The sequence below is a fragment of the Bufo bufo genome, chromosome 5, assembly GCF_905171765.1.
Source record: "Bufo bufo chromosome 5, aBufBuf1.1, whole genome shotgun sequence".
Classification (NCBI taxonomy): domain Eukaryota; kingdom Metazoa; phylum Chordata; class Amphibia; order Anura; family Bufonidae; genus Bufo; species Bufo bufo.
In genome coordinates this window covers 522871809-522899097 of record NC_053393.1, presented here as the reverse complement: position 1 = coordinate 522899097, position 27289 = coordinate 522871809, and the positions used below count along the sequence as shown (strand labels likewise).

Sequence of the window (27289 nt, the reverse complement as noted above, 5' to 3'; positions counted from 1 at the left end):
CCATGTTCATATGTGCCCACATTACTGAGAAAAATGGTGTTTTAATATATGAAAATGAACCTCTCGGAGCAACGGGGGCGTTGCCGTTAATCCTAGAGGCTCTGCTCTCTCTGCAACTGCCGCATCCTCTGCACTTTGATTGATAGGACCAGGCACTGAAAACATCATACGGTCTGGCCCTGTTAATCAAAGTGGAGAGGACTTGGCATTTGCCGACGTGTGGAGCTGTAACTACGGTCAGGGACAGTACATGGGTGAATGTGGTTCCTGCACAGCCACACCAGCAACTTCGCCAGGTGACGCCGCTTCTGCCTTCACGTTCTCACGCCGTTGGTCCTGCGACAATGTCCACCTCTGCCTCCTTATCCTTCACCGTGTCCTCAGCCTCCACTGCAGGGACAATTCACAGTGCCTCTGCAGCATACCACATGTGCAGGGCATGGCGGTGTTCTACACCTCGTTTGCCTGGGCAAATGGAGTCACACAGGGAAGGAACTGTTCCATGAACTTCGTCAAGAAATAGAATCCTGGCTTTTTCCTCGACAACTGAAAATTGGAACCATGGTGACCGACAACGGGAAGAACATGGTGTTGGCGCTGCGTCAAGGAGGGCTGAGCCATGCGCCCTGCATGGCACACGTGTTAAATCTGGTTGTCAAGCGGTTCCTGAAGTCTTCCACCCATCTGTAAGACATCCTAAAAATGGCCAGGAAACTTTGCATACACTTCAGCCACTCGTACACCACAAAGCACACCGTCCTTGAGCTGCAGTGGCAGAATGGCATTCCCTAACATAGGCTGATATGCAACGTTTTCACTCTTTGGAATACCACCCTCCATATGTTGGACCGACTTTACGAACAGAAAAAGGCCATAAACGATTTCTTGATGATCCAAGAGGACAAGAGTACTCCCCTGTGTAACTTCGATGTCAGCCAGTGGCAGCTCATGCGTGACACCTGCCATTTTCTCAGACCCTTTGAGGAGGCCACATTATTTGTCAGTCGCCAGGACTGTGGGATGAACAATGTCATTCCACTGCTTCATGTACTGGAACAGATGCTGGTAAATCTGGCTGGTTAGGGGACTGGAGACGTGGCGCCTATATCTCACGGCTACATGAGCCCTGTGGGGGCTGAACTGGAGGAGGAGCAGGAGGAGGAGGAGAACATTAGAGCACAAGCAATGTGTAGCGTAATGGGTGGTTTTTCTACACAGGGGACAGGAGAGGAAGAGCAGCAGCAGCCAGAGGAGCTACAGGGCGATGAGGAAGACAAGGCAGAGGACCCAGACACACCGTGGCAGTATGCAGTGGAGATGGAGGCTGGGAGTCCCTCCAAGTCACTTGCAAAAATGTCCCGATGCATGCTGACTTGCTTGCATAGTGACAGCCGAATTGTCACCATTCAGCAGAGGGATGACTTCTGGATCTCCATCTTGTTGGACCCTTGCTACCGGTCCAAAATGGGGGCCTTTTTTTACACCTGCTGAGAGGGAGGACAAACTTAACTACTATAGAGACATCCTATGTAGTGAGTTGGCCGCTGCCTATCTGCGCCATCGTCCATCCTCTCGCAGGTCTGACTGGAGGGGGTGTGCCCTCTGCGCTCACGTTCCACTTCCATGGCTGCTAAAGCAGTACCAGCTCCATCAGCAGTAACTTGAGTCTAGAGTAGATGATGAGCAGCTTTCTTCCCCCGCCCAGTGAAGCAACTACTCACCAGCAGCAGCAGATAGACCTAGAGCAGGACCTGAACTAGCAGGTGGTGGCATACTTGGACAGCACCCTGCCACCCCACATTGAAGATCCGCTGGACTACTGGGCAGCCAAACTGGATTTGTGGCCGCGAATGGCCGAGTTTGCCATGGAAAAGCTGTCCTGCCCAGGCAGTAGTGTAGCATCAGAGCGGGTGTTTAGCGTGGCGGAGGCCATAGTTACCCCAAGAAGAACTTGCCTGTCCACCGAAAATGTGGAGAGACTAACCTTTGTCAAGATGAATCAGGTGTGGATAAGCCAGGATTTCCACCCACCAATGCCTGGTGCATTAGACTAGATCATCCATGGTGCCACACCAGCACTTTGACAAAAGAGACCGGTTTCTTCTGGCTACCTGCCTCAGCTACTATTCTGATGCTGCCATCCACCTGATGCCACATATCTGATGCCAAGTGCTCCTTCTTTCACCGACTTTCTTCAGCAGGTACTGGTATTGCCACCCACCTCTCCACTCTGCCACCGGGTTACTCTGTGGTCTCCTGATGCTGCTGCCACCTCCACACTATGTCACCTTGCCACTCTGTGGTCTCCTGATGCTGCTGCCACCTCCACAATATGCCACCTTGCCACTCTGTGGTCTCCTGCTGCCACCTTCACACTATATCACCTTGCCACTCTGTAGTCTCTTCATGCTGCTGCCACCTCCACACTATGACGTCTTGCCACTCTGTGGACTTCTCATGCTGTTACCACCCTCCCCACTTCATGACTGGGCCACTATTTTGCCTTTTGACATCATCATTTATTTGACCCTTCTTCTGATCTGTCAGAAGGAAGAAAAATGAGATGCACAACGGATCCTGTCTGTGTAGCAGCTGTAAGGCCTGTATGGTCCCATTAGAATTGGCTTATGATTTGGTAGCCAAAAGCAGGAATGGATACAAAACACCGAAGACATGCAAATATTCCATTCACGTGTCATCTCTGTTTTGGTTCCTGTTTTTTTGGGCATTAGCAATACTGATGGATTACTGACCAAATGCTGACCGAGTGAAGGCGGATGCTCAACAGACAGGATCAGTTTTTTGGGGGTTATTGTTCTGACAGATCAGAGGAAGGGCAAAATAATCTGTGACGTCAACACAAACTTACTGCTGACACCCTCTCCACTCTGTCAGGGGGGCTCTACTTGTATAAACGTTTAATAGAACAGGTTTTACGCTATAGTAGGATCTTGGGTCTCTGCACGGTTCTTTATACCTGATGCTAACATCGACCTGTAAGGCTGAGTTCATACTTGAGTTATTTGGTCAGTTTTGGCCCCGTAACTGCCCAAATAAGTGAAGTGTGCAGTGATTCTAAGAGCGACGCCTGTCATCTGCATGTCATATGGACTCACAGTATTGTTTCACTACCACAGCAGACTCACTATGCGTGTTACTGCAAGGCACAGTGTTCTACACCACTATACAGGAAATAGCTGTTTTTTACCGCGATTCACCACAAACTAATTTGGATCGAATCAAATCTTTTCGGAAAACTCGTCGAACCGACGAAATAGAATTTTTGAGAAATTCGCTCATCTCTAATTACAATACATGACATAACATTAAAAAACATTATATAACAAGCCACCTGCAGATACCCTCTGCTCCAGGGTACTATACATGGTCTTCCATTTGGTCAGTGTGAACATGAGTGAAGCAATAGACTACAAGCATCAGTCGCCATAGTTCACAGCAGGCAGTTTAGTTCCCCAAATGCAAGGAAACCTCGGAAGGAACTAAGTTGTGTAATTTATTCGTGGAAACCTCTGTGTCTAATTCCTACTCTGATTATAATTACTGGTGTTATTGTATAATTGCGGTTCATCATAAGTTAAACATCATTTTTATAATTTTGTATTTTTGCACAGTAAATACATGTAACATATAATTTGATTTCCCCCAAAGGTGGTTGGGCATTGTTCTGTTAGACTGTAATTAAGAACATTGCTGAATAATCTGAATGCCTCGGCTTCAATTGACCCTTGTGCGGTGTTTAATGTGGGCCTGCCCTCCGCAGAATTAATTACAGCATATAATATAGCGTTCCTTCTAAGGAAAAATAAATACAACTGCTTTCCTGACCTTCTTTTAAGCGAAGGAATTTTACAGATCACTACACTGGATTGTTCACTGTCCTTTTACACTTTTCTTCCAGTCATCATGAGTTAACTGAATAATCTTGGAGTGTATATCATCTCCATGTGATACAGTAGCGCCAGCCCAAAAGCATAATACCAGAAAAGTGGACAAGATTTCTTTCAAATCACTGGGATAAAAAATTTGCAGCTTAAAAGGGTTATCCAACCAGTCTGATGCCCCCCAAAATGCCCAGGCACCTCATACAGGTTATAGTTACCCGCGTCGCTCTTGATGCCTGCACGACCGCCACTGCATCTCCCCGTCACGCGGATCAAAACGAGCCTTTGTAGCGTCACCCAGAATGCTAGGGAGGCTCATCCCCGTCACGGCCTGCTATTGTCTGCACCCTGTTGCCGGATGTTTTTATCCACGCGACGGGGAGATGCAGCCGCCGCACCAGGCAGGAGCGGTTGTGTAAATTTAATCTATATGAGGTGCCCGGGAATTTTGGGGGGACATTATAGTTGTTGGATAATCCCTTTAAAGGGGTTGGCCTATCTCAGACATTGATGGCATATTGGTAAGAGTGGGGTCACTAAAGTGAAAGAGAGCACACCATGCATGCATGTCCTCCATTTGTGGACATGCCTTACTTCTTCTTGCACAGAAATGCTGGCAAATTTGCTTCAATAAATTGTTCTAATCCAGGGATGGCCAACCTGAGGCTCTCCAGTTGTTGCAAAACTACAACTCCCAGCATGCCCACACTGCCTACAGCTATCAGCCTGCAGCAGGGCATGATGGGAGTTGTAGTTTTACAACAGCTGGAGAGCCGCGGGTTGGCCATCCCTGGCCTAATCTAATCCGATATATATAAATCTGCACATCCGTGGGGTAAATCCAAGTGTCAGCCTCAAATTTTTGCTGCAGATCCTCTAGTAAATACGTGCTGAGGCAAAACCAGTATGTGAGACCATAACTTTACTTGAATGGTCATGTAAGGCTTGGGGGGAAATGAATGGCCATATGTGACCTCCCCTGGTAAGAACCTCTTGGGAATACTCTGATAAATGCAATATTGGACTGTTTGACGGAAAGTGGCTGAAGGTTGTGAGAAGTCCTGCTTCTTTTAGTTTGAATTGCATGCCCCAGTGGGGCCACACGGTTATGTACTCTATATCTATGGTGTTGGACATAGTACTGTGCTGCTTTTATAGCCCAGAGTATTGAAACACTAAAACCAATGAGAACAAAACTTCCCAAAAGTCCCTTCAGAGTATCGTAGCCGCTCAGGTGACGCCATTCAATTTAACAAGCCTTAAAGCAAGTTCCGCCATGCTTGTATAAGTAGGGTAGAGTACACTTTCAACTAATTCCTTTTTCAACTGCACAATAAAACCCTGGGATAGTTGTCATTGTGTATGTAAAGCTTTCAAAGGTTTCTATTGCTCAAAATTCAGTATCAGCCTTAAAGGGGTGGTGTACCTTTGTAGCACTTTTCAACAGACTCTAGAGCGCGTGCGGACCCGAGATGGAAATGATACATACCTGATCCCCAATACTAGGCTCCGTCTTCATTGTTCCCACTTGGGCGCTGCAGGTCTTGGGTCTCCCCATGTCAACATCTAATAACATGATGTATGGGTGGCACGTCACCGCTGTAGCCAGTCATGTGACCCACACCAAACCGGATGTTGATGCAAGAAGACCCGAGACCTGCGACGCCCGAGGGGGAACGGTGGTGATGGAACCTATCAGGATCAGGTAAGCATGTTTACCACCGAGGGTCTGTAGAAAAGTGCTACAAAGGTGCACAACCCCTTTAAAACTCACATATTTAAAGTCCGTCACCAGGGAGTTCACTGGTAAGCCAGGCACAATGCCTTATAGGACCATGCTCAGCTGGATGTCATGATATCTTTTACTTAGGGATCCGTTGCTTCATTCGGGAGATAAAGGGGGTAATTTATTAAGACCGGCGTCTTAATATCCCTTATATCTGGCGGTGGAATCGCCGAAGTCATGAAGAGGTGCAGGCTAGCTGGTTTACATTTAGACATTTTTTCTATGCCTAAAACTGAAAATGATAAATGAGACGGGCCTATCTGCAGGGCCAGGTGAGATGACTATGCAGAAACCTGGCCCTATCAATCAAGAAGAGGGATATGCTGTGGAGGAAGCAGGAGGAGAAAGGATGCACTGAGTGTCTTGGGCCCGCCCTCAATGAAGTTAACTGCTCTTTTGCATATATTCAGATGAGCTAGTACTACAAGACATTTTGTGACTAGTTTAACATTGAGTTTACTATGAAAACAGTTGATTTTAATAATAATTTGCAAATATATACTTTGATTTTGTAATACTCTGTTGGGAGTTGTTTATGCTGTATGTGTCTATGTGTCTATATGTGACCACCCAGTGGTTGTGATATGCATTGCAGCCTGTTGAGAGTTTTTGCTTGTGGCAATTTTGTATTGAATTTGTATTGTAAGAAATTGGAGTCCTCAAATTTGCACAAAGCTAAGGGGGATACACCTATGATTTTGTAATCCTTGGAGAGTTACAGGTGGGAGATCATGACTCTGTATAGCAAGGGGGTTTTATACAACAATTCTCTCCCACATTCCAAAACATGGTGATAGATTAATTTGGAATTTAGTTTGTGAACCGGAATAGGGGAAGGAACTGATGTGAGTGATGATAATCTCTGTACATCATTGCATAATATGTTGGCACAATATAAATGAATAAAATAGTAATGATAAAATAAGGCAAGTTCACACTAGCGCTTATATCATCTGGCAGGCTGTTCCGGCAGTTCCTTGTATCCAACATTTCCAGATCTACCTTTCCCCGTCAGAGCCCATTGACTATAATGGGACTGGGTGAGAATCCAGCCCGTTTCCGGCATTAATGCTAGGATTTGGCAGGACAAAAATTGCGGCATGCAGTGTTATTTGTCCAGCTGAATTTTCAACACTTTTGCCGGAAACTGTCCGGATCCCCACCCAGTCCCATTATAGTCAATGGGATCTGGCAGGGAAAGGTAGTATCCGGAAATGCCGGATGCAAAGATCTCCGGCAGGCTGTTCCTCTGCCAGACCAGCCTACTGGACAATGTAAGCACTAGTTCACACCAGTGGTTACTGGAATGTAATAGGATCTTCTAGAAATTGTAAATGACGCATAAGAGGGTGATGACCTGAGGAAATGTCAAGTAAAATCATTTTGGCTCTGAGATGGGTTCCTATATATTCACTCCTTCCTAAAGATGGTTGAAATGCCGGATGCGTAGATCTCCGTCAGGCTGTTCCTCTGCCAGACCAGCCTACCGGACTATGTAAGCACTAGTGTGAAACTAGCCTGGGTCCTTGCAGTCCTCCGGCAGTTTTCGGCTATGCCGGATGCGATAATCTCCAGCAGGCTGTTCCTCTGACAGAACTGCCTGCTGGACGATGTACGTGTTAGTGTAAAACTAGCCTTATAATCATAATAACTCTCATCAATCACTTTAAAGGAGTTGTCCCAATAGGAAATGCCATAAATATACAATAGGTGCACTTATCTCAAGACAGAGGCTCCGCCATGAACGGAGCGCATGCAGTTCATGCACAGTGTTCTCACCATTCACTACCATGGGACTTCTGAACATAGCTGATTGAGTGTGCTCATCTATTTTTGGAAGTCCCATAGCAGTAGATGGAGAGCAAGCCATGCAGCTTCCCCTGCATTCCCTGCTAAGGGACTTAGGAAAATAGCCTAGCCAGCCCTTGGATATTCTAGAAGTTCCATAGCGGTTAATGGAGAGGGGGGAGGGGGGGGGGGGGGGCTGTGTGCGGCTTGTTCTCCAATCACTTTGGGGCCTATTCTTAAGATAGGAGCAGGTCCCACAGGCTGAACCTGCACCTATCAGACATTTACGGCATATACTATCTATATGCCAAAAAATTTCAGAGGGAACAACCCCTTTAAGAGCTATATGAATCTTTCTACAGTGAGCTCCCCCTAGTGGCGGCTACAAGGAAGCAGGAAGAGAAACTCTGCAATGAGCCCCTTCTCACCACAGGCCCCCTGGCAGTGGTGTGGCCTGCCACTGCAAAAGGTACCTCACTGCCGACAGGGTTTTCACTGGGTCCTAGAGGGAAATCATTGCTCTGTCCTAATGCATTATGGGAGTGATATTCAGTATAAAAATTTAGTTTAGCGAAGAATGTTTGAAATATCCAGTGGTTACTGGAATGTAATAGGATCTTCTAGAAATGGTAAATGAAGTATAAGGGGGTGATGACCTGAAGAAATGTCAAGTAAAATCATTTTGGCTCTGAGATGTGTTCCTATATATTCACTCCTTCCAAAAAATGGTTGGAATTAAAACAGCCGTGCCAGGTTTCCATCCAGATACGTTTAGCGTTTCAGCAGTTTCTTAGCGGTGTTTATGTTTGCAAATTTTGACGAATGCATCCATAAATGATTGCGCGTGGCTCACAATGGCTTTACAAGCAATTATTTGCATACAGAACCATTGGAAAAAAAGAAGCTTACAGCGATGATATGCATTCAAGTGATGCCAGGTAAAAAAAAGAAAAAAAATTGGATTGTCAAATGCCACTGAACACAGCTTGGCGACTATTTGTATCTTCAGGCAGCACATTCCAGATTTAAATGTCAATTGATACAACAGTTTATATTCAGCCCAGTAGTCTATGGGGTCCAATCTGCTTTTGCTGAAAGCTGCGCGCACCTGCTGCTCCGAAACATAGATGCAAACCTTGTTTAAAAAAATAATAGAGCGCCGAGCAAATAAATGATTATGGCGCCTCATCGTTGGGAAAAGCCAGTTTTTTTTTGCAATAACGAGATCCCTTTAATTATTAGCTTTTATGAAAGCCTTAACAAATAATACAGAGTGCTGCCCCTTTAAATCGAAAAAGCTAAATAAGCCAAAATAAGCCAAATTTGTCATTAAAGGGGTTATCCATCATAAAAAACAGACCCCACCCACCTTTGCTGGGCCCTTCACACGGAATATACTTACGTGGGTCCCCTCTCCCTGCGCCGCTCCTGGTCGCCGCACCGCCGCTGATGCTTCTCCCTGTGCACAGATGAAAAAATCCGGTGTCGGGGGGGAGCAGCCAATGGCAGGCGGGGACAAGCCTCCCTGGCCTCACCCGTGATGCTAGAGAGGCTCATCTCCGTCCCTGCCTGCCATTGGCTGCTCCCCCCGACACCGGATGTTTTCCTCCGTGTACAGGGAGAAGCAGCAGCGGCAGGACCAGGAGCAGCGCAGGGAGCGGGGTAAGTATATTCCCTGTGAGGGGCCCGACACTGGATAACCCCTTTAAGGCCCCTTTCCCACACGCGGGTTTTCCGTGCAGGTGCAATGCATGAATTGAAGGCACTGAATCCGCACTGCATCCTAACCCATTCATTTTAATGGGTCTGTGAACATGGGCGTTGTTTTTTACGCATCATCTCCGCGTTACGTGAAAATCGCAGCATGTTCTATATTCAGCTTTTTTAAAGATGGAAAAGTCGTAGAGGCAATCCAGTGTACAATACATTAGAGGGGTACAGTACCTTAGGTGATATAGACAACCATACAATTATCTGAATGTAGCTTCTGTTTATTGTGAATGTAACATATTCCGCAGCGCTTTACAGTTCAGGTCTTCATGTACAAACAGTCATAAATAACATAGCAACAGACAGGTCAATAATTACAACAAGAGGAATGAGGACCCTGCTCGCAAGAGCTTACAATCTATGAGGAGATAGGGGTGACGCAAAAGGTAGAAGTGCTTGTTTTGTACAATAGTCCAGCAACGTTGGGGAGCAGATAAAATAGGGGATCACATCTACAGTAATCGGATTTGCACATAATGATGGCCTCAGCCGTGCCTATCTGTACTAGTGTTGGTCGAGCAGCAAAGTGCTCGGGTGCTCGAGTAGAACACCTCGGGATGCTCGGGTGCGTAGAGCACAATGGAAATCAATAGGAGAACACGAACATTAAACCAGGCACCCCCTGCTCTGAAGAGGGGACGGTGTCTGGTTCATAGGAAAAGGTCAGAAATTGATGGAAACACCACCGAAATGGTTCGGGAACAGCATGGGGAGGATGTCTGGATGCATCTTGGACTCCCAGGTCGCTGCTGGGAATGATGTTGTCCGAGTAGTACGCCACTTTTACAGACTGACAATAATACGCACAAAACCGAAGATAAAATCGATTTTAGAGGAAAAATTGTTAGGAAACATTCTTTCCTGTATATTTACTTGTATATAAAGTGCAAGTGCTGCCAAAAATTACAAGGAAGAGACACTCCGATACAACCTGTATATCACATAAAGGAGGGTCTCATTCACATTGTGGTACAATTGTTCAGGTAGTGGGACTCCTACACTCATAAAGCCTGAGCCCTAAGTGAAAGGGCCAAAAATTACAAGGAACAGGCACTACAATACACCCTTTATTACACATAAAGGTGGGCATCATACACACCCTTGAAAAATTATGATTGATGGCCTGCTGGTGACCCTCAAAAACATTATGTGGGTAATGGCCTGCTGCTGAGCTGACCATCCAAAAAAAATTGTGGTCGAGGGCCTGCTGCCGAGCTGACCATCTAAAAAAATCTTGTGAGCAAGGGCCTGCTGCTGAGCTGACCCTCTAAAACATTATGGTTGAGGGCCTGCAGGTGACCCTCAAAAATATTATGGGTGAGGGCCTGCTGGTGACCCTCTAAAACATTAGGAGCGAGGGCAGCCTAATAAGCATGTTGATATGATGGAGGAGGAGGAGGAGGAGGACGAGAAAGGTGGAGATTGAACCATATACCCCTTTTTAGTGGTGGAAGGGATGCATGGGAATACAATGCATTCAATACACCATAAAAGCCACATTTAAAGTACCTTTATGTTCAGCCGCTTTCCTCTGGTGGAGTAGAGAAGTCAGGGGCAATCCAGGCCTTGTTCATTTTTATGAGAGTCATCACCCTTAGGGCCGTCTGCCCATAAACTATACACACGCATGCACGTGTTTTTTTGACGTCAGACGTCGGTCACGTGATGCCTCGTTTGCGTGCGATTTTCGCCCTACTTATTTGGACATGCGCCCTGGACTTAACTGGACGCCACCACGCTCCATGATACCACTTCACTGGTATGTATTATTGCTGAATTTTCTAATATCGTAGATACACTGCACACTGGATACTAGCACACTGGATACTACTCTCCACATGTAGTGGATACGTTCCTATAACTGCATTATATATAGATTAGCCGATATATTCTACGGGCCACAGTGGGTACCGTGTGTTATGAATATGCCACCTTACTTATTGTCCTTTATGGCTGTGGTCTGAAATATGAACTTATGAGTCTATGAATTCTTTTGCTATACTAGACATGTGCTGCATTGGTCTATTTATTTTTATTACAATGTACTCGCGTTATGTCCATCATGTAAATGATCCTATCTTATATTTTGTATATTCAATCATGCTATTATGTTGATTTGCAACTAATTATTTCCCTTTATTTTTATTTTTACTTGAAGTTCCCATCTGTTCATGTTTAGTTTTCAAAAAAATGCTTTTTCCTTTTCCTTTTCCAATCTATTTATACTGTATTATATTGTATATTCTTGTAGGCCGTGAACAAGGTCTGAGATGGACCGAAACATTGGCCTTATGTACTAAAAATTATTGGTGGATAAAATAAATGTTCAATTACGATATCTTCTATATCTGAGTGCCGTGAATCTTTACTCTGCAACTCTGGGATTATTATTCCATTACTGAGCACCAGAACATATTATACTGTGGAGTGACAGCAATCTAGACAATTACAGGTTAAACTCGAAAAATTAGAATATCGTGCAAAAGTCCATTTATTTCAGTAATGCAAATTAAAAGAAATTGCATTAATGCAACTTAAAATTAGAATTTTGTGAAAAGGTTCAATATTCTAGGCTCAAAGTGTCACACTCTAGTCAGCTAATGAATCCATATCCCTGAGCAAAGGGTACCTCAAAATTGTGACTTTGGGGTTTTCATAAGCTGTAAGCCATAATCATCCAAATTATAACAAATAAAGGCTTGAAATATCTCGCTTTGCATGTAATGAGTTTATCCTATATGTTAGTTTCACCTTTTAAGATGCATTACTGAAATAAATGAACTTTGCACGATATTCTAATTTTTCAAGTTTCACCTGCACAGTGTAATCAATACACCATAAAAGCCACATTTAAAGTGCCTTTATGTCCAGCCGCTTTCCTCTGGTGAAGTAGAGAAGTCAGGGGCAATCCAGGCCTTGCTCAATTTTATAAGAGTCAACCTGTCAGCATTTTCAGTTATGCCCCCAGCAGCACTAAATACCCGCTCTGACAAAACGCTGGCGGTGGGGCAGGCCAGCACCTCCAAGGCGTAGAGCGCCAGTTCGTGCCACGTGTCCAGCTTGGACACCCAATAGTTGAAAGGCACTGAGGGATTACTGAGAACGCTGACACGGTCTGCTACGTACTCCTTCACCATCTTCCAAAATTTTTCCCTCCTTGTGATACTAGCCCATGCATCAGGGTGAGGGTGCTGGCGGGGTGTCATAATACGGCCCAGGCCTTGGAGAGTGTTGCCCTGCCTTGTTGGAACTGCTGTGTGTTCCCCTTGTCTCCCCTCCTCGGTTGGCCATGGAACTCCATACTCTGCTGCCAGCGTTGTCTGCTGGAAATTTTTGGAGCAACTTTTCTACATGGACCTTCTGGTATTGAACCATTTTGCTCGTCCTCTCCACCACAGGAATGAGAGATGAGAAGTTCTCTTTGTAGTGGGGGTCTAGAAGGGTGAACAACCAGTATTCTGTGTTGGCCAAAATGCGTACAACGCGAGGGTGACGGGAAAGGCAGCCTAACATGAAGTCAGCCATGTGTGCCAGAGTCCCAACAGACAAGACTTTGCTGTCCTCATCAGGAGGATGACTCTCAATCTCCTCATCCTCTTCCTCCTCTTCTACCCATCCACGCTGAACAGATGGAATAAAACTTCCATGGATACTACCCTCTGTAGCGAAGGCAACTGTCTCCTGCTCCTCCTCCTCTTCATCATCCAATTCGCGCTGAGAAGACGAACTGAGGGTGGTCTGGCTATCCCCCTTTGTACTGTCTTCCCCCATTTTCACCTCTTCCACATGCAAAGCATCCGCCCTAATTATGAGCAGCGAGCGTTTGAGTAGACACAGAAGTGGGATGGTTACACTGATAATAGCGTTATCGCCGCTCACCATCTGTGTTGATTCCTCAAAGTTGCATAAAACCTCATAGAGGTCAGACATCAATACCCACTTGTCGCTTGTGAAGAGTGGAAGCTGACTGGAAAGGTGACGATCATCTTGCAGCTGGTATTCCACTACTGCCCTCTGCTGCTCGCAAAGCCTGGCCAACATGTGGAACATCGAGTTCCAGCGCGTGCTCACGTCGCACAACAGTCGGTGAGCTGGCAATTGCAGGTGCTGCTGCAGCGTTGCCAGACCGGCGGAAGCTGTCGATGACTTGCAGAAATGGGCACACACACGGCGCACCTTCACCAGTAGCTCATGCAAATTGGGGTAGGTTTTGAGAAACCGCTGAAACACTAGGTTGAACACATGGGCTAGGCATGGTATGTGTGTGAGCTTGCCGAGCTCCAAAGCCGCCACCAAGTTACGGCCATTATCAGACACAACCATGCCTGGTTGTAGGTTGAGTGGCGAGAGCCACAGCTCAGTCTGGTCCCTTAGCCCCTGTCACAGCTCTGCAGCGGTGTGCTGTTTGTCACCTAAGCAGATCATTTTAAGCACGGCCTGTTACTGCTTCCCCACTGCAATGCTACACTGCTTCCAGCTACCGACTGATGACTGACTGGTGCTGCAAGATGATAATTCAGAGGTAGAAGTGGAGGAGGAGACGGAGGAGAAGGGGGGGTTGCAGCCACTAACGTAGGTGGCGGCGGAAACCCTGATAGAAGTAGGGCCCGCAATCCATGGCGTCGGTAGCAGCTGTGCCATCTTAGGGTACGACTCGCTCCCGGTCTCCACAACGTTCACCCAGTGTCACACGTATAGTAGCGCAGGTTTTGTAAGTGTATGCACAAATAAAGTACACAGAATGTGACAGATATTTTTAGGATGCGCACACGTTAAACAGGAGATATAGCGCAAGTAATGTCGTTGTCACCTCCGGCTAATAAAAATTACACTGAATGAATGTCACTGATATTTAGGATGGGCAAACATTATACAGGAAATGTAGCGCAGGTAATGTAACTGTCCGCAGCGGACACCGTCTACAGAAAAAGTACACTGGATGTCACAGATATTTTTAAGCTGCGCACACGTTACACAGGAGATGTAGCGCAGATAATGTCGCTGTCTGCAGCGGCCAAACAATTGCAAGCTATTTAGTGCAGGTTGCGCTAAAAATGTATATTGCTGCCAAATACAACTAAAGTCCTTAAAAGGACTTTTCGGTCTCTAACAAGTTTAAGCAATTTAGTGCAGATTGCACTAAAAATATATACTAATATGACTAAGGCCTCATGCACACGGCCATTGTTTGGGTCCGCATCCGAGCCGCCGTTTTGGCAGCTCGGATGTGGACCCATTTACTTAAAAAAAAATATAACATGTCCGATTCTTGTCCGCCAAATAGACAAGAATAGGCAGTTATATCAATGGCCGCCCATTCCGTTCCGCAAATTGCGGAAGGTACACGGGCGGCTTCCGTTTTTTGCGAATCCACAGTTTGCGGACCGCAAAAAACGGCACGGTCGTGTGCATGTAGCCTAAGACTGAGCCGAACACGTGTCATCGGGTGCTATATAGCACCCGATTACGCGTTCCAGCCAGCCAATCACTGTAATGCCAGTAGCCAACATGGCTACGGCATTACAGTGAATGGCAGTACTTACCTGCGCGTTTATTGGCTGCGTAGCAGCCAACAAACGTGCGGGGAGGAGACTTGAGCATCGCGCTCAAGCACATGCGGTATTCGGCCGAACACCGCGATGTGCCGAGCATCGCGATGCTCGAGTAAAATTTTAGTTTGGCCAAGCATGCTCTCCCAACACTAATCTGTACCTATAAGAGCTTGCTTCTGTAAGTTTATGGAACATATCATGTATCCAAGGATGTGCCATCTATTTTGAGGAAAATATTGCCCTTTGCATGCTATAAATATCATAATTAGACCATGGTAAAATTAATTTATGTATTTTGCAATTAGCGAATGGATACAAGTCCCTCGCCTGGAAACAGAAAGGGCTGTAGATACCTTTGTACGTTTTGTTATTTTTTTCCAGAATATTGTATTGTATATATTATGTGATATCTAACATTTCTGCAGTGATAATATCTATCTAAGCACAAACCTAATCAAATTAAACCCCTAAATCAATTAAAGATTGAGGGAGCCAGCAATCCAGCTCGTGCTCATCCGGGCGATGAGCATCACAAAGTCAGCTCATCTAGGAGGACCACTTCCCCAGAGAACCTGTAGAGTCCCAGGATGCAGAAGATCTGTAGACTACGACTTGTCAGCAGAGTGATCAAGCAGCAAGTTATACAGATTCCACTGCAAAGAAAGGGGAAACGCATTAAGACACCACCACCGCATTTTACAGTGGACTCCTACAGCCACAGAGAATCTGAGAGAGACATTGTCAGCTAGCCAACTTCTGAGTGTCATCTTCTGCCACATTGTCAGCCCCCATACCCCATTATCTGGGAGGAGAAATTGCACTTTGTAAGAACTGCTGCTGGATGTGCTGCTATTTGTTTTTGCACTCAGTAAAGAAAGACGTTCTTTGTTCTACAATCTCCCCTTGGTTCTTCACATCACTTATTCACTGCACTTAACATCTGGAAGTGATGGCCTGAGGTAGTACAACGTGACCCAACGCTACAACATCTGGCCCACTAACTCTCCCATCCTCTACACTGGCTCCTCAGGGGCTCACTGCAACTGGTCTCAGCCATATCCAAGATGTTACTGCTGAGGCCAGTGATTGGCTGCAGTGTTGACCCATGTGCCCGGAATGTCACCGCTGCTGGCAGGAAAAGAAACAGCAACAGGAAGGACCGGAGCTCAGCTCCGGAAGCTGCAGGGGAGAAAAGAGGTAAGTATCGTTTTGTTCATATTTCTCTTGGTCAAACTTTTTTAAATGACCATTCAGGTAAGGAGAGATTACAACTGGGGTTAAGACTCACCAGAATCAAGCAGCTTGCACAATATTGTAATACATGCAAGCGGCAGAAGAAAAAGGGATCAAATGCTTATTTAAAAGCAATGGCAGAAATGTTTGCTTTCACCTAATGTATACGGCATGTTCAATACTCTAAAAACAAGCAAAGGCGTCCAAAACCTTTACATTTAGACTAGGATTTCCTAGATTGTGTCACATATCATTTTAACTTTATCTTTTAGAATTATGCTTTATGGTGTAAATCATAAAGTTTGCAATTTATAATATTGTGAAACATTACATTATAGCATACAATTACATCTGCTAGGTTATTTATTTGGCAAACCTGCAGCTGGATAAACTTTTTGTACCAAGCAGAGGCAGCAATAGATTACAGTCTCTGCTTCTTTAATTGGACACTGTATGGCTCCATTATAGAGCACTTTATTGCAGTATTATATGGGTACTGCAGGACATAGTAAATGTAATAGGGACTCTACTATATAGGGACCTTCATTATCTCCTGAAAATATATTTAAATATCAGCACTGCAGGTTATGAAGTGTGTATAGTTGGGTGCTGTATGGTGCTTTTACGTCTGCACTGTATAACATGTTAAATGCCCTAGGGCCTGTGCTATCTCGGGACCCTCACCACCTCTTGAAAATATTTAAAGTATCAGCAGCAACAGATCACTTTTTTTTTTAACTGGGCAACGTATGGGGCTATTATGCGAGCACTGTATTGCAGTGCACTTTACGCCACATTACGATATTATATTTGTGACTGCAACATGCTTTTTAATGTTGCAACTGATTGAATTTCTAAACCTTTTTTTATACACACCATCGGCCGCTTTCACACAGTTTTTGATCAGAGACCAAATTGAAGACCAAATTGAAGACCAAATTGAAGACCAAATTGAAGACCAAATTTCAGGAAAAATTAGATTCAGCACCCCGAAGCCAAATTTTCTCGTGCTTGATTTTACCTGAAATAGTGTAAAAAAAGAAAAAAAAAATCATACCTACCTCATCCATTTGCTCGCAACAGGCCGGCCGCCGCCATCTTGCTTGAAGATCTCGCACGAAATCCCGTGTGCAGTGATGTATGATGTCACCACGCCAGCTGACATCCTCAAGGGCCGCACCAGATTTCGCAACAAATTTCATGGTATGGTATATTTTTTTAAAATTTAACACTCTTGTTATTACTATCAGATGCCGCCATTGCCGCTCCCTGTCATTGCACCGACTACTTTCAAAGAAATGTACTACATGACAAAGTAATTTGTCAAGAAATAAAAACAAAAAATAAAATTTGGCAAAGCAGCCAAATCAAATTTGGAATAGTTCGCACATCTCTTATGAGCTGAAACCAGGCGTGGGTCAAAAACACAGAAGAGGTACAAATCTTTCCATTATACCTTATTTCTATATAGGCATCACTTCTGGTTTTGGCTAGCAATCACTTATTAAAATCACTGATCAAATGCTAACTGACTGTGTGAAAGTGGCCTGGAACTACATTAATACATGGCAGAATTATATTATGACCTTATTTCTCAGTTTGTTTTTTTCTCGAGACTCCTCTAATTATTTTGCAGAGTAGCAGAGCTTCATAAATGTACAGTCTGAGGTTGACACTTATGTAGGATCAACAGGTGTTTTATTTTACGACTTAATTAGATTAATGTGAGGAAATGCACACAGAAAACAAATCCTGGTGAGATATATGTACCTGTCAGAGAGAACATTCGAAAACAGCTCTAAACTGCAGCGAAAAACGCCAATAATAATTATTCGTTGGGTTTTCCAGCCTCTAGATATTGGTGACCTCTTCTTCAGGATTGGCCATTAATGTCACGTCGGTGGGAGCTGAACTGCAGTACTTACATGACCACTACACATTAGATGTAACTCTCTTCTTCCTCCTTCTCCAGCCATCTCATCATGGACAGGAAGTCAATAAATTCTTGCCATTTCCACTTGACCTCGGACTCACTTTCAATTTGCTCAATAATAGAAGTGTTGTGTAAAAGCCATTTGCTGTAAATGGGATTCTTAGATATGTAACTCTTTTGAGAAGACCTGGGTAGTGTTCTCTCTCCATGCTCCTTTGCGTCATCTGTGGGATACCTCTAGAATGGCTAACCATGAGCTCCCTCTGGAGATGGGAGTTAAGCATACGTTCTTGCCACCAAGCAGCAAAAAGGATGTGATCAACCAGCGCATAACCTCCTCTCTCCAAAAATCTGAAAGATGGGCTGTCTTCATGGCATGCTCTTGATCTGGGTCCATAACAAACACAGAAGGGTACATTTCTAGCCAATATTTGCCATGAAATCCTAGCAGCTAATTAGTTAACGCCCTCTAGTGGTGGCTAAATGCAGCCAGAATTATACACAGTTGAGTCACATTATTATGACCACTTCCTACTTTCGATGTCTGCAGTGTATAGCTCATGAAGGAAGTCACATGTGGTGATCTGTCTTGGTGGGTATACATTATAAAGTGCGATAGGCTGTCTGCACACATAGACCTTGTTGCTGTCATGGGTAAAAGAGGCCATTTATCAGAGTTGTACAAAGGGGTGAATATTGCCTTTAAAGCCAAGGGCGGCAGTATTTCTGAACCAGCGCAGTTTGTGAACTGTGGATAAATGACATGGAAACTGCGGAGTGCCACATGCCATTAATGTGAGAGGTGAACATCAGCTATGAAGGTGCAGGAAGGTGGACCAATGCGTTACAATGGGGCAGCTCACCACCAAAATGAACCAGGGGGCTACCAGATGTCTAACACAATGAGTCACATTTTCGGCTTCATCGAACGGATGGCCATTGGCGTGTCAGTCGAGAAACATCAGAGAACGAATACCCTGCAACCATTGCTGGTAGAACACAAGCTGGTGGTGGCAGCATTATGGTCTGGGGAATGTATTCCTGGCATTCTCTGGGCCACTCATCCATGTGGAAGGCATTCTCAACCGATTTGGGTATGAATCCATCCTTGCAGATTACATACACCCATACATGTTGATTGTCTTCCCTGGGGCAAACGGGATCTTCCAGCAACACATGTTAAATGGCTAGAAATGTCCAACATTGGTTGGAAGATCATGACCGAGACTTCCAAGCTACCCTGGGTCTCTAATTTCCCAGACTGGAACCCAATTAAGCGTCTGCGGGACCACCTCGATGGTCGTGTTCACTCTATGGATCCTCCTCCACACACCCTCCAGTAGTTGTAAGATGCACTGCAGTCAGCATGGCTGAGGATACCTGTGACAACCTACCAGGACCTTATTGAGTCACTCCCAGCCCATCTAACTGCTATCCATGCTGCACACGGTGGTTACTCTGGATATTAGCTGGTGGTCATTAAAACGGGACTCGATTGTGCATCATATATCAAGACAGAAAATCGGACCTTCCCTATGCATGTACTAAATAAACTTAAACAGCCCAGAATTTTGGACCTAAAACAGAATAGTGGACATCACACCAGATCCATACGTCTCCAATTGATTGATATACACTTTCATGGCTGTTGTTCCTTCCAGAGTTGTTATTCTCAAGGTTTTCACAGTGAAATAATTTATATGGCAAGATGCACCAAGATAAGTTCTGTCTCTGCTCGGAAAACAAAAAAGATTAATTACCGGAAAACTAAAACCCTGGATATTCAATTTAGAAGATATGAACTGAATGTTATGATCTTTTGTTTCTGATTATTATTATTATTATATTATGTTATTATTATAGTATGGCGCATCAAAGGCTTTATTTTATTAAAGTAGCAGAAATGTAAAATATGACCTTTGTACTTACTCCATAAAACATCTCTGGCGAGTTAAGGGAAATAGCAGATGATCCCATATCTCTTGTGTACACCCTGTACACAGTCAGATATCAGTATTGTATACAGATGTTGGAGGTTCTGGATTATCACTCCAGAATGAGCTCTTGGTATCTTGGGGGAAGGGGGGTATTACTGTCAACCACCCCATTCACTCCTCTGGCTTTGGTGAATTCCTTTACAGAAGTTCAGTCAGCAGTTGCCATTAGGTGGAGCTGATCGCATATATATTTATAAAGCTCCAATGAGCTCCCTCTAGTGGTGACCGTAAGCAGCCAGAGAAATTTACCCTTTTAAAGATGCGTTATTCTGTAATACTAATCAGCACTACATTTTGGAACTATTAAATTAAATAATCAGCATAATCCACCTTAGTACTATTTTTCACCAGGTATGTTCTTTTTAACCACTTCAACTCCCTATACCATTATAAATATGCCATTATACTATTGCGTAAGACATGTACTCAGCTGGTATTGTTTATAGGAGCACGCTGCCGGCATTTTTATAATGGGGTAATTCTGCCATATACAATGGCACCATTAGTGGCCATACTCTAATGGTGCTGTTAACATAGTCTCTCTGGCTGTCATAACATGGGATCGTTAGGTGTGTACTGTAGAGCAGAATTATTTACTTGTACAGTATGGCAATGCTATTTATGTTTACCATATGGTGGTGTTAGTTAGATGCACATTATAGAAGAATTACCAGAGGATGTGTCTGGTATTCAGGCACTTGGGGTCAGAGTGGTGCTGTTTCTAAAAGCTTTAAAGGACTTTAAAAGACTTTTATTAAAGGTGTTCTCCAAGATCGACGGGAACCCCTTTTCATATATGCAGGTTATGTTAAAGAAAAAAACAAAACAAGGTTTAAAGGGATTCTGTCACCTCGTTTTACCCTATAGAGATGCGGACATGCAGGGCTAGATCGCCGCTAGCATGTCCGCATATACCTGTCCTATAGAGCTGTGTCCTTTTATTGTGTTTAAAAAAAAGATTTTATAGATATGTAAATGACCCTGGTAAGGTGCCCAAGGGGCTGTAATAACCTTCTTAGAGCCCAGCCATGCCCCCTGTGAAGGAGCCCAGCACCGCCTGCGTCCTCCGAATCTCCTCCTTTCTTCACAGTTAGATCGCCGTAATCTCGTGATGCGCAAGCTCGCATATGCGCAGTTCCTTCCCTGAGGCTAATGCCAGCACAGGGAAGGAACACTATACCGGCACTGCGCATGTGCGAGCTCGCGCATCGCGAGATTACGGTGATCTAACTGTGAAGAAAGGAGGAGATTCGGAGGACGCAGGCGGTGCTGGGCTCCTTCACAGGGGGGCGTGGCTGGGCACCAGAGCAGTTAGTACAGCCCCTTGGGCTCCTTACCAGGGTCATTTACATATCTCTAAAATCATTTTTTAAACACAATAAAAGGACAACGCTTTATTGGACAGGTATGTTGCGGACATGCTAGCGGCGATCTAGCCGTGCATGTGCGCAGCTCTATAACCTAAAACAAGGTGACAGAATCCCTTTAAGAAAAAAAGAAAGACTCTCCTGTCACTGGTGCTCCAGGTCCAGCGCCAAGCTCCCTTCTCCTCCACTCCCTGTCACCACTAGAACGAAAGTGTGACATCCTGTCTACAAACATGTCACAGATGCCTGCCAATCAGTGGCTTCAGTGGTCATATGACGTTCCTGCAGGGATCGGAAGTGGCGGAGAAGAAAGCTCAGTGCTGGGACCTACCTACTCTCCACATATAGACAGAGGTTCAGAGTTTCGGCGAACCCCTTTAAGTATAATTGGCCACTGCTCCATAGGATTCTGCATTCTTATAAAGTCACTGTATCATTTCTCAAGCATTTATATATATATATATATATATATATATTCTTTTTTTAAACTATTATAGTGAATTTTTTTCTATACATAACATTGTATGCTGCATTCTTTTCCTTTTTTTTTACACTCCAGTCAGATGTTAGGTGTAAATCAATATGGAAATATAAAGCGCAGAACAAACATTGTATTTTTTTTGCCTTTTTTGGGGGTTGGTGCATTTTTTCAAACTTAGGATTATGAAAATTGTAGATTCACACGGAAGGAGATTCACACGGAAGGCATCAAAACTATGAATTAACACATGTGGAATTATATACATAACAAACAAGTGTGAAACAACTGAAAATATGTCATATTCTAGGTTCTTCAAAGTAGCCACCTTTTGCTTTGATTACTGCTTTGCACACTCTTGGCATTCTCTTGATGAGCTTTAAGAGGTAGTCCCCTGAAATGGTCTTCCAACAGTCTTGAAGGAGTTCCCAGAGATGTTTAGCACTTGTTGGCCCTTTTGCCTTCACTCTTCGGTCCAGCTCACCCCAAACCATCTCGATTGGGTTCAGGTCCGGTGACTGTGGAGGCCAGGTCATCTGGCGCAGCACCCCATCACTCTCCTTCATGGTCAAATAGCCCTTACTTTTAAAGTTTTCCCAATTTTTCGGCTGACTGACTGACCTTCATTTCTTAAAGTAATGATGGCCACTCGTTTTTCTTTACTTAGCTGCTTTTTTCTTGCCATAATACAAATTCTAACAGTCTATTCAGTAGGACTATCAGCTGTGTATCCACCTGACTTCTCCTCAACGCAACTGATGGTCCCAACCCCATTTATAAGGCAAGAAATCCCACTTATTAAACCTGACAGGGCACACCTGTGAAGTGAAAACCATTTCAGGGGACTACCTCTTGAAGCTCATCAAGAGAATGCCAAGAGTGTGCAAATCAGTAATCAAAGCAAAAGGTGGCTACTTTGAAGAACCTAGAATATGACATATTTTCAGTTGTTTCACACTTGTTTGTTATGTATATAATTCCACATGTGTTAATTCATAGTTTTGATGCCTTCAGTGTGAATCTACAATTTTTAAAGTCATGAAAATAAAGAAAACTCTTTGAATGAGAAGGTGTGTCCAAACTTTTGGTCTGTACTGTATATAAAGGAAGTTTATTGTTTTACCCTGTCTCTCTTTCCAAAATGTGTTGAAAGCCTGGCATAAAGAATTATCTGTCTTAAGGCTAGGGCCACATGGCTGGATTTTTTGCGGTTCTGGGGTCGCGGCTGCAGTGCCACATTGCAATCCTTGGTCAAGCGACAATTCTCGAGCTCAAGATCGTGTCCACCCCTGGCTTAACTGATATACCTGAGAAGAACCTCACACATATACTGCTTGCAAATGTGACTGTCTGCTGCATGAGATCTGTGCTGCTCATGTTTCCTACACATGTATTTGGCTGTATGTTCTTAGGCTATGTAATAGCGGGATTGATAATTAGTGCTACATGCAGTTTTATATAAAATCTACTTTTAAGATTCTTATGGTTTATAATAGGCTGTACATTATTTCTTACAACGCACCTTCGTTGCCGCAGGGCTTCAGTTTAGGTATGGCCACATGGCATGGTGTTGACGAGGCTGTGATGTGCCTGTTCTGCAGTGAGAATCGTGCATGCAAACCATAGAGCGGTGGTGTATGTTCATTAGAGCCAAACCACACAACCGCTAGGTAGGAGAGGCCAACGCTGAACTTCCTCTATTGTTGATATGAAAGCAATGCATTTTTGAGCTGCTGCCACTAGGGGGAGCTCAGTGCAAAAGAGATAATTACAGTAATTGTATAAATTCCTGCACACTGAGCTCCCTCTTGTGGTGGCTGCAGGCAGACAGTTCTGTAATATGTGAAGGGAAGCAGTGATTTAGAGCTGTATGGAGGGAGATTTATCAGTGTATTTATAGATGTTGTCTGGTATAAATACATTGAGGAATATGGTGTTCAGAATGAGCGCCACGATTTTAAAGCACCTGTCCCACATTTTTCTGACTTAGGCCTCATGCACACGGCCGTTGTTTTGGTCCGCATCCGAGCCGCCGTTTTGGCGGCTTGGATGCGGACCCATTCACTTCAATGGGGCCCATTCACTTCAATGGGGCCCGCAAAAGATGCGGACAGCTGTCCGCATCCGTTGCTCCGTTCCGTGGCCCCGCAAAAAAATATAACATGTCCTATTCTTGTCCGAGCTTTGCGGACAAGAATAGGCAGTTATATGTAAAGGCTGTACGTGCCGTCCCGCAAATTGCGATTTGCGGACCGCAAAACACACCACGGTCGTGTGCATGCGGCCTAAGTCAGATAAACTGGGTGAGACTGAGGGACCACTTCATTCTATTCCAATTTTTTTTAATTAAAATTATCAACTCAATAAAATAAAAATGTAAATTGATCAGAAATCTGGGGCCTTGTGTATTGTAGTCTGTATTGTCTGGGAGTGATTGACTCAGGTAGTTAATGATAGATATTAGATAGACAGTTAGGTAGGTACGGTAGATAGATAGATATAGATAATAGCTATAAGATAGATAGACAGACAGACAGACAGACGGATGGATAGATGGATAGATAGATATAGATAATAGCTATGAGATAGATAGATAGATAGATAGATAGATAGATAGATAACCAGATCATACCAGTAACCTCAGATGTTAGAGTAAAGAAGACATTTTACTTCTCATACAGTCTGAGAAAGGCGGCAACATGCTACAACCCAACACTTAAAAAAGTCATACGTATTTTTTTTTTTCTGTAGAGATTAAAAGAACTGAAACAAAGAGAATTTGCTCGAAATGTGGCTTCAAAGTCCTGGAAAGATGTGAAAAAGCAGGAGAAAGCACTCAAGCGTCTACACCAGCTGGCGGAGCTCCGCAAGCAACCTGACTGGTAAGATTTCAAATTAAAAGGCTTTAAATCTGGCGTATAAAACAATACATCCTGATTGCAAGGAAGCTTTTTTTTCTTCCCCTATTCAGGATCATTAAGTTATGTTACATATGACATAACACGGTATAGCTCCATGTACTGTATCCAGTGCAATTAAAGCTGTATTCATGTGGGCTGCACATTCTTATAAGAATGCACTACAGTAATAGATGGGGAACTTTTTAGCAAATTAAGAATTTATTAAAATATTTTTTGTCAAATATAATATAGTCAGCGGTGCACTTCCAATGAGGCCAGGTGAGGTGATCGCCTCAGGCAGCACCAGGTAGGGGCAAGAGAGGGGGGGCAGCCAAAGGACCATGTGCTGAAGGGGAGGGGTTAGGCTAAGAAATTGGCATTGGGGAGGGAGGGGCACCATTTCAGTTTTCGCCCCAGGCAGCAGAAAGGGTAGGTGCACCCCTGAATATAGTCTTATTAGCAGTGTTGTTTAACTTTTTTTTAACATCAGTTCCTAAACCCCTTGGCGCCCCATGGCAAGGGGGAAAAAAAGCCAGTCATGACCTGTAAACCCAACCTGACATTGCAGAGGAGGGAAAGAGCACTCAGCTGCTTACAAGCCCAAATTCTTGGGGCCCCATAGATCAGGGGGCTCCTCTGCTGGTCACAAGCGGTTGGCTGAAAAAAATAAAAATAAATGCTAGAGACGGACATGCTGCCTGCTCTTCCTAGCTGTAGAGCAAGTAGTAGAATGCCCAGCCAGGCTGCACTGCTAAGCTGAGAGTGGGACTTATCAGGCTGACAGGGCTTAGCAGGCTTTACGGAGATGGGGTGATGTGGTCCACTAGACATAAATCTGTTTGGGGATGCAAAATCCACCCCTAGTGATAGTGAACATCAATACTGATGGTTTTAAGTTATAGTCCTGGGCCTAGTATGGTTCATTGCAGGTCTTATGCGTTAGAAAACATAAATATTCCAAAGCTTTAAGGTAAAAAAAAAACATGACAAAAATATTTTGTCAATTATTTGTTTAAAAAAATCCAAAACACAAAAGAATAAAAGAAAAAAATACTTTTTTATTTTTATTAATTTATTAAAAAACATTATATTTTAATACTTTATAAAACAAATATAGGCTAAAAGTAATAAAAAGTAACAAAGAATACCGTACATATATTATTATCCTCCTAATCCTTACAACCTGTACAATACATTAAACTGTTTAAAAAAAACACCAAAAAACGATGTGAAATTGAAGGGGATTGTTCGACCATTAAATGTTATTTTATCATAATTCAGCGTTGAAAACTAGTTACCAGTACTTTTGTCTGTCTGTTATAATACTGTGAGACAGTCTTTTTACTTCATTATAATAGCACCCCTGGTGTTTAATTTGTATAGCGAAGTGCACGTCCACCTACTGTGGTGGTCGAACATGCTCAGTTCTATCCCTCAACTACCACTAACCAGCAGTGTCTACTGTTAGAAGCTGTGATAGTTAAAGAGAAAGAGCTGTAGCAGAAAGAGCGCGCCCCCTGAGAAAGAACGCTACCCCAGAGCTGTGATAGGGAAAGAGCTGTAGCAGAAAGAGCGCGCCCCCTGAGAAAGAACGCTACCCCAGAGCTGTGATAGAGAGAGAGCTGTAGCAGAAAGAGCGCGCCCCCTGGGAAAGAACGCTACCCCAGAGCTGTGATAGGGAGAGAGCTGTAACAGAAAGAGCGCGCCCCCTGAGAAAGAACGCTACCCCAGAGCTGTGATAGAGAGAGAGCTGTAGCAGAAAGAGCGCGCCCCCTGGGAAAGAACGCTACCCCAGAGCTGTGATAGGGAGAGAGCTGTAGCAGAAAGAGCGCGCCCCGTGAGAAAGAACGCTACCCCAGAGCTGTGATAGGGAGAGAGCTGTAGCAGAAAGAGCGCGCCCCCTGAGAAAGAACGCTACCCCAGAGCTGTGATAGGGAGAGAGCTGTAGCAGAAAGAGCGCGCCCCCTGAGAAAGAACGCTACCCCAGAGCTGTGATAGGGAAAGAGCTGTAGCAGAAAGAGCGCGCCCCCTGAGAAAGAACGCTACCCCAGAGCTGTGATAGAGAGAGAGCTGTAGCAGAAAGAGCGCGCCCCCTGGGAAAGAACGCTACCCCAGAGCTGTGATAGGGAGAGAGCTGTAACAGAAAGAGCGCGCCCCCTGAGAAAGAACGCTACCCCAGAGCTGTGATAGAGAGAGAGCTGTAGCAGAAAGAGCGCGCCCCCTGGGAAAGAACGCTACCCCAGAGCTGTGATAGGGAGAGAGCTGTAGCAGAAAGAGCGCGCCCCGTGAGAAAGAACGCTACCCCAGAGCTGTGATAGGGAGAGAGCTGTAGCAGAAAGAGCGCGCCCCCTGAGAAAGAACGCTACCCCAGAGCTGTGATAGGGAGAGAGCTGTAGCAGAAAGAGCGCGCCCCCTGAGAAAGAACGCTACCCCAGAGCTGTGATAGGGAAAGAGCTGTAGCAGAAAGAGCGCGCCCCCTGAGAGAGAACGCTACCCCAGAGCTGTGATAGGGAGAGAGCTGTAGCAGAAAGAGCGCGCCCCGTGAGAAAGAACTCTACCCCAGAGCTGTGATAGGGAGAGAGC

The 27289-nt window shown here is 44.5% G+C and overlaps 1 protein-coding gene across 1 annotated transcript in view; it reads left to right on the top strand.

Moving 5' to 3' along the window:
- The window catches only part of ZNF804B (zinc finger protein 804B), a 384452-nt gene that overhangs the window by 334640 nt on the left and 22523 nt on the right, over positions 1–27289 (top strand). The window contains exon 3 of the mRNA XM_040434562.1: positions 24558–24688. Coding sequence (XP_040290496.1) covers positions 24558–24688 — 131 coding nt within the window. The remainder of the gene's footprint in view (positions 1–24557; positions 24689–27289) is intronic.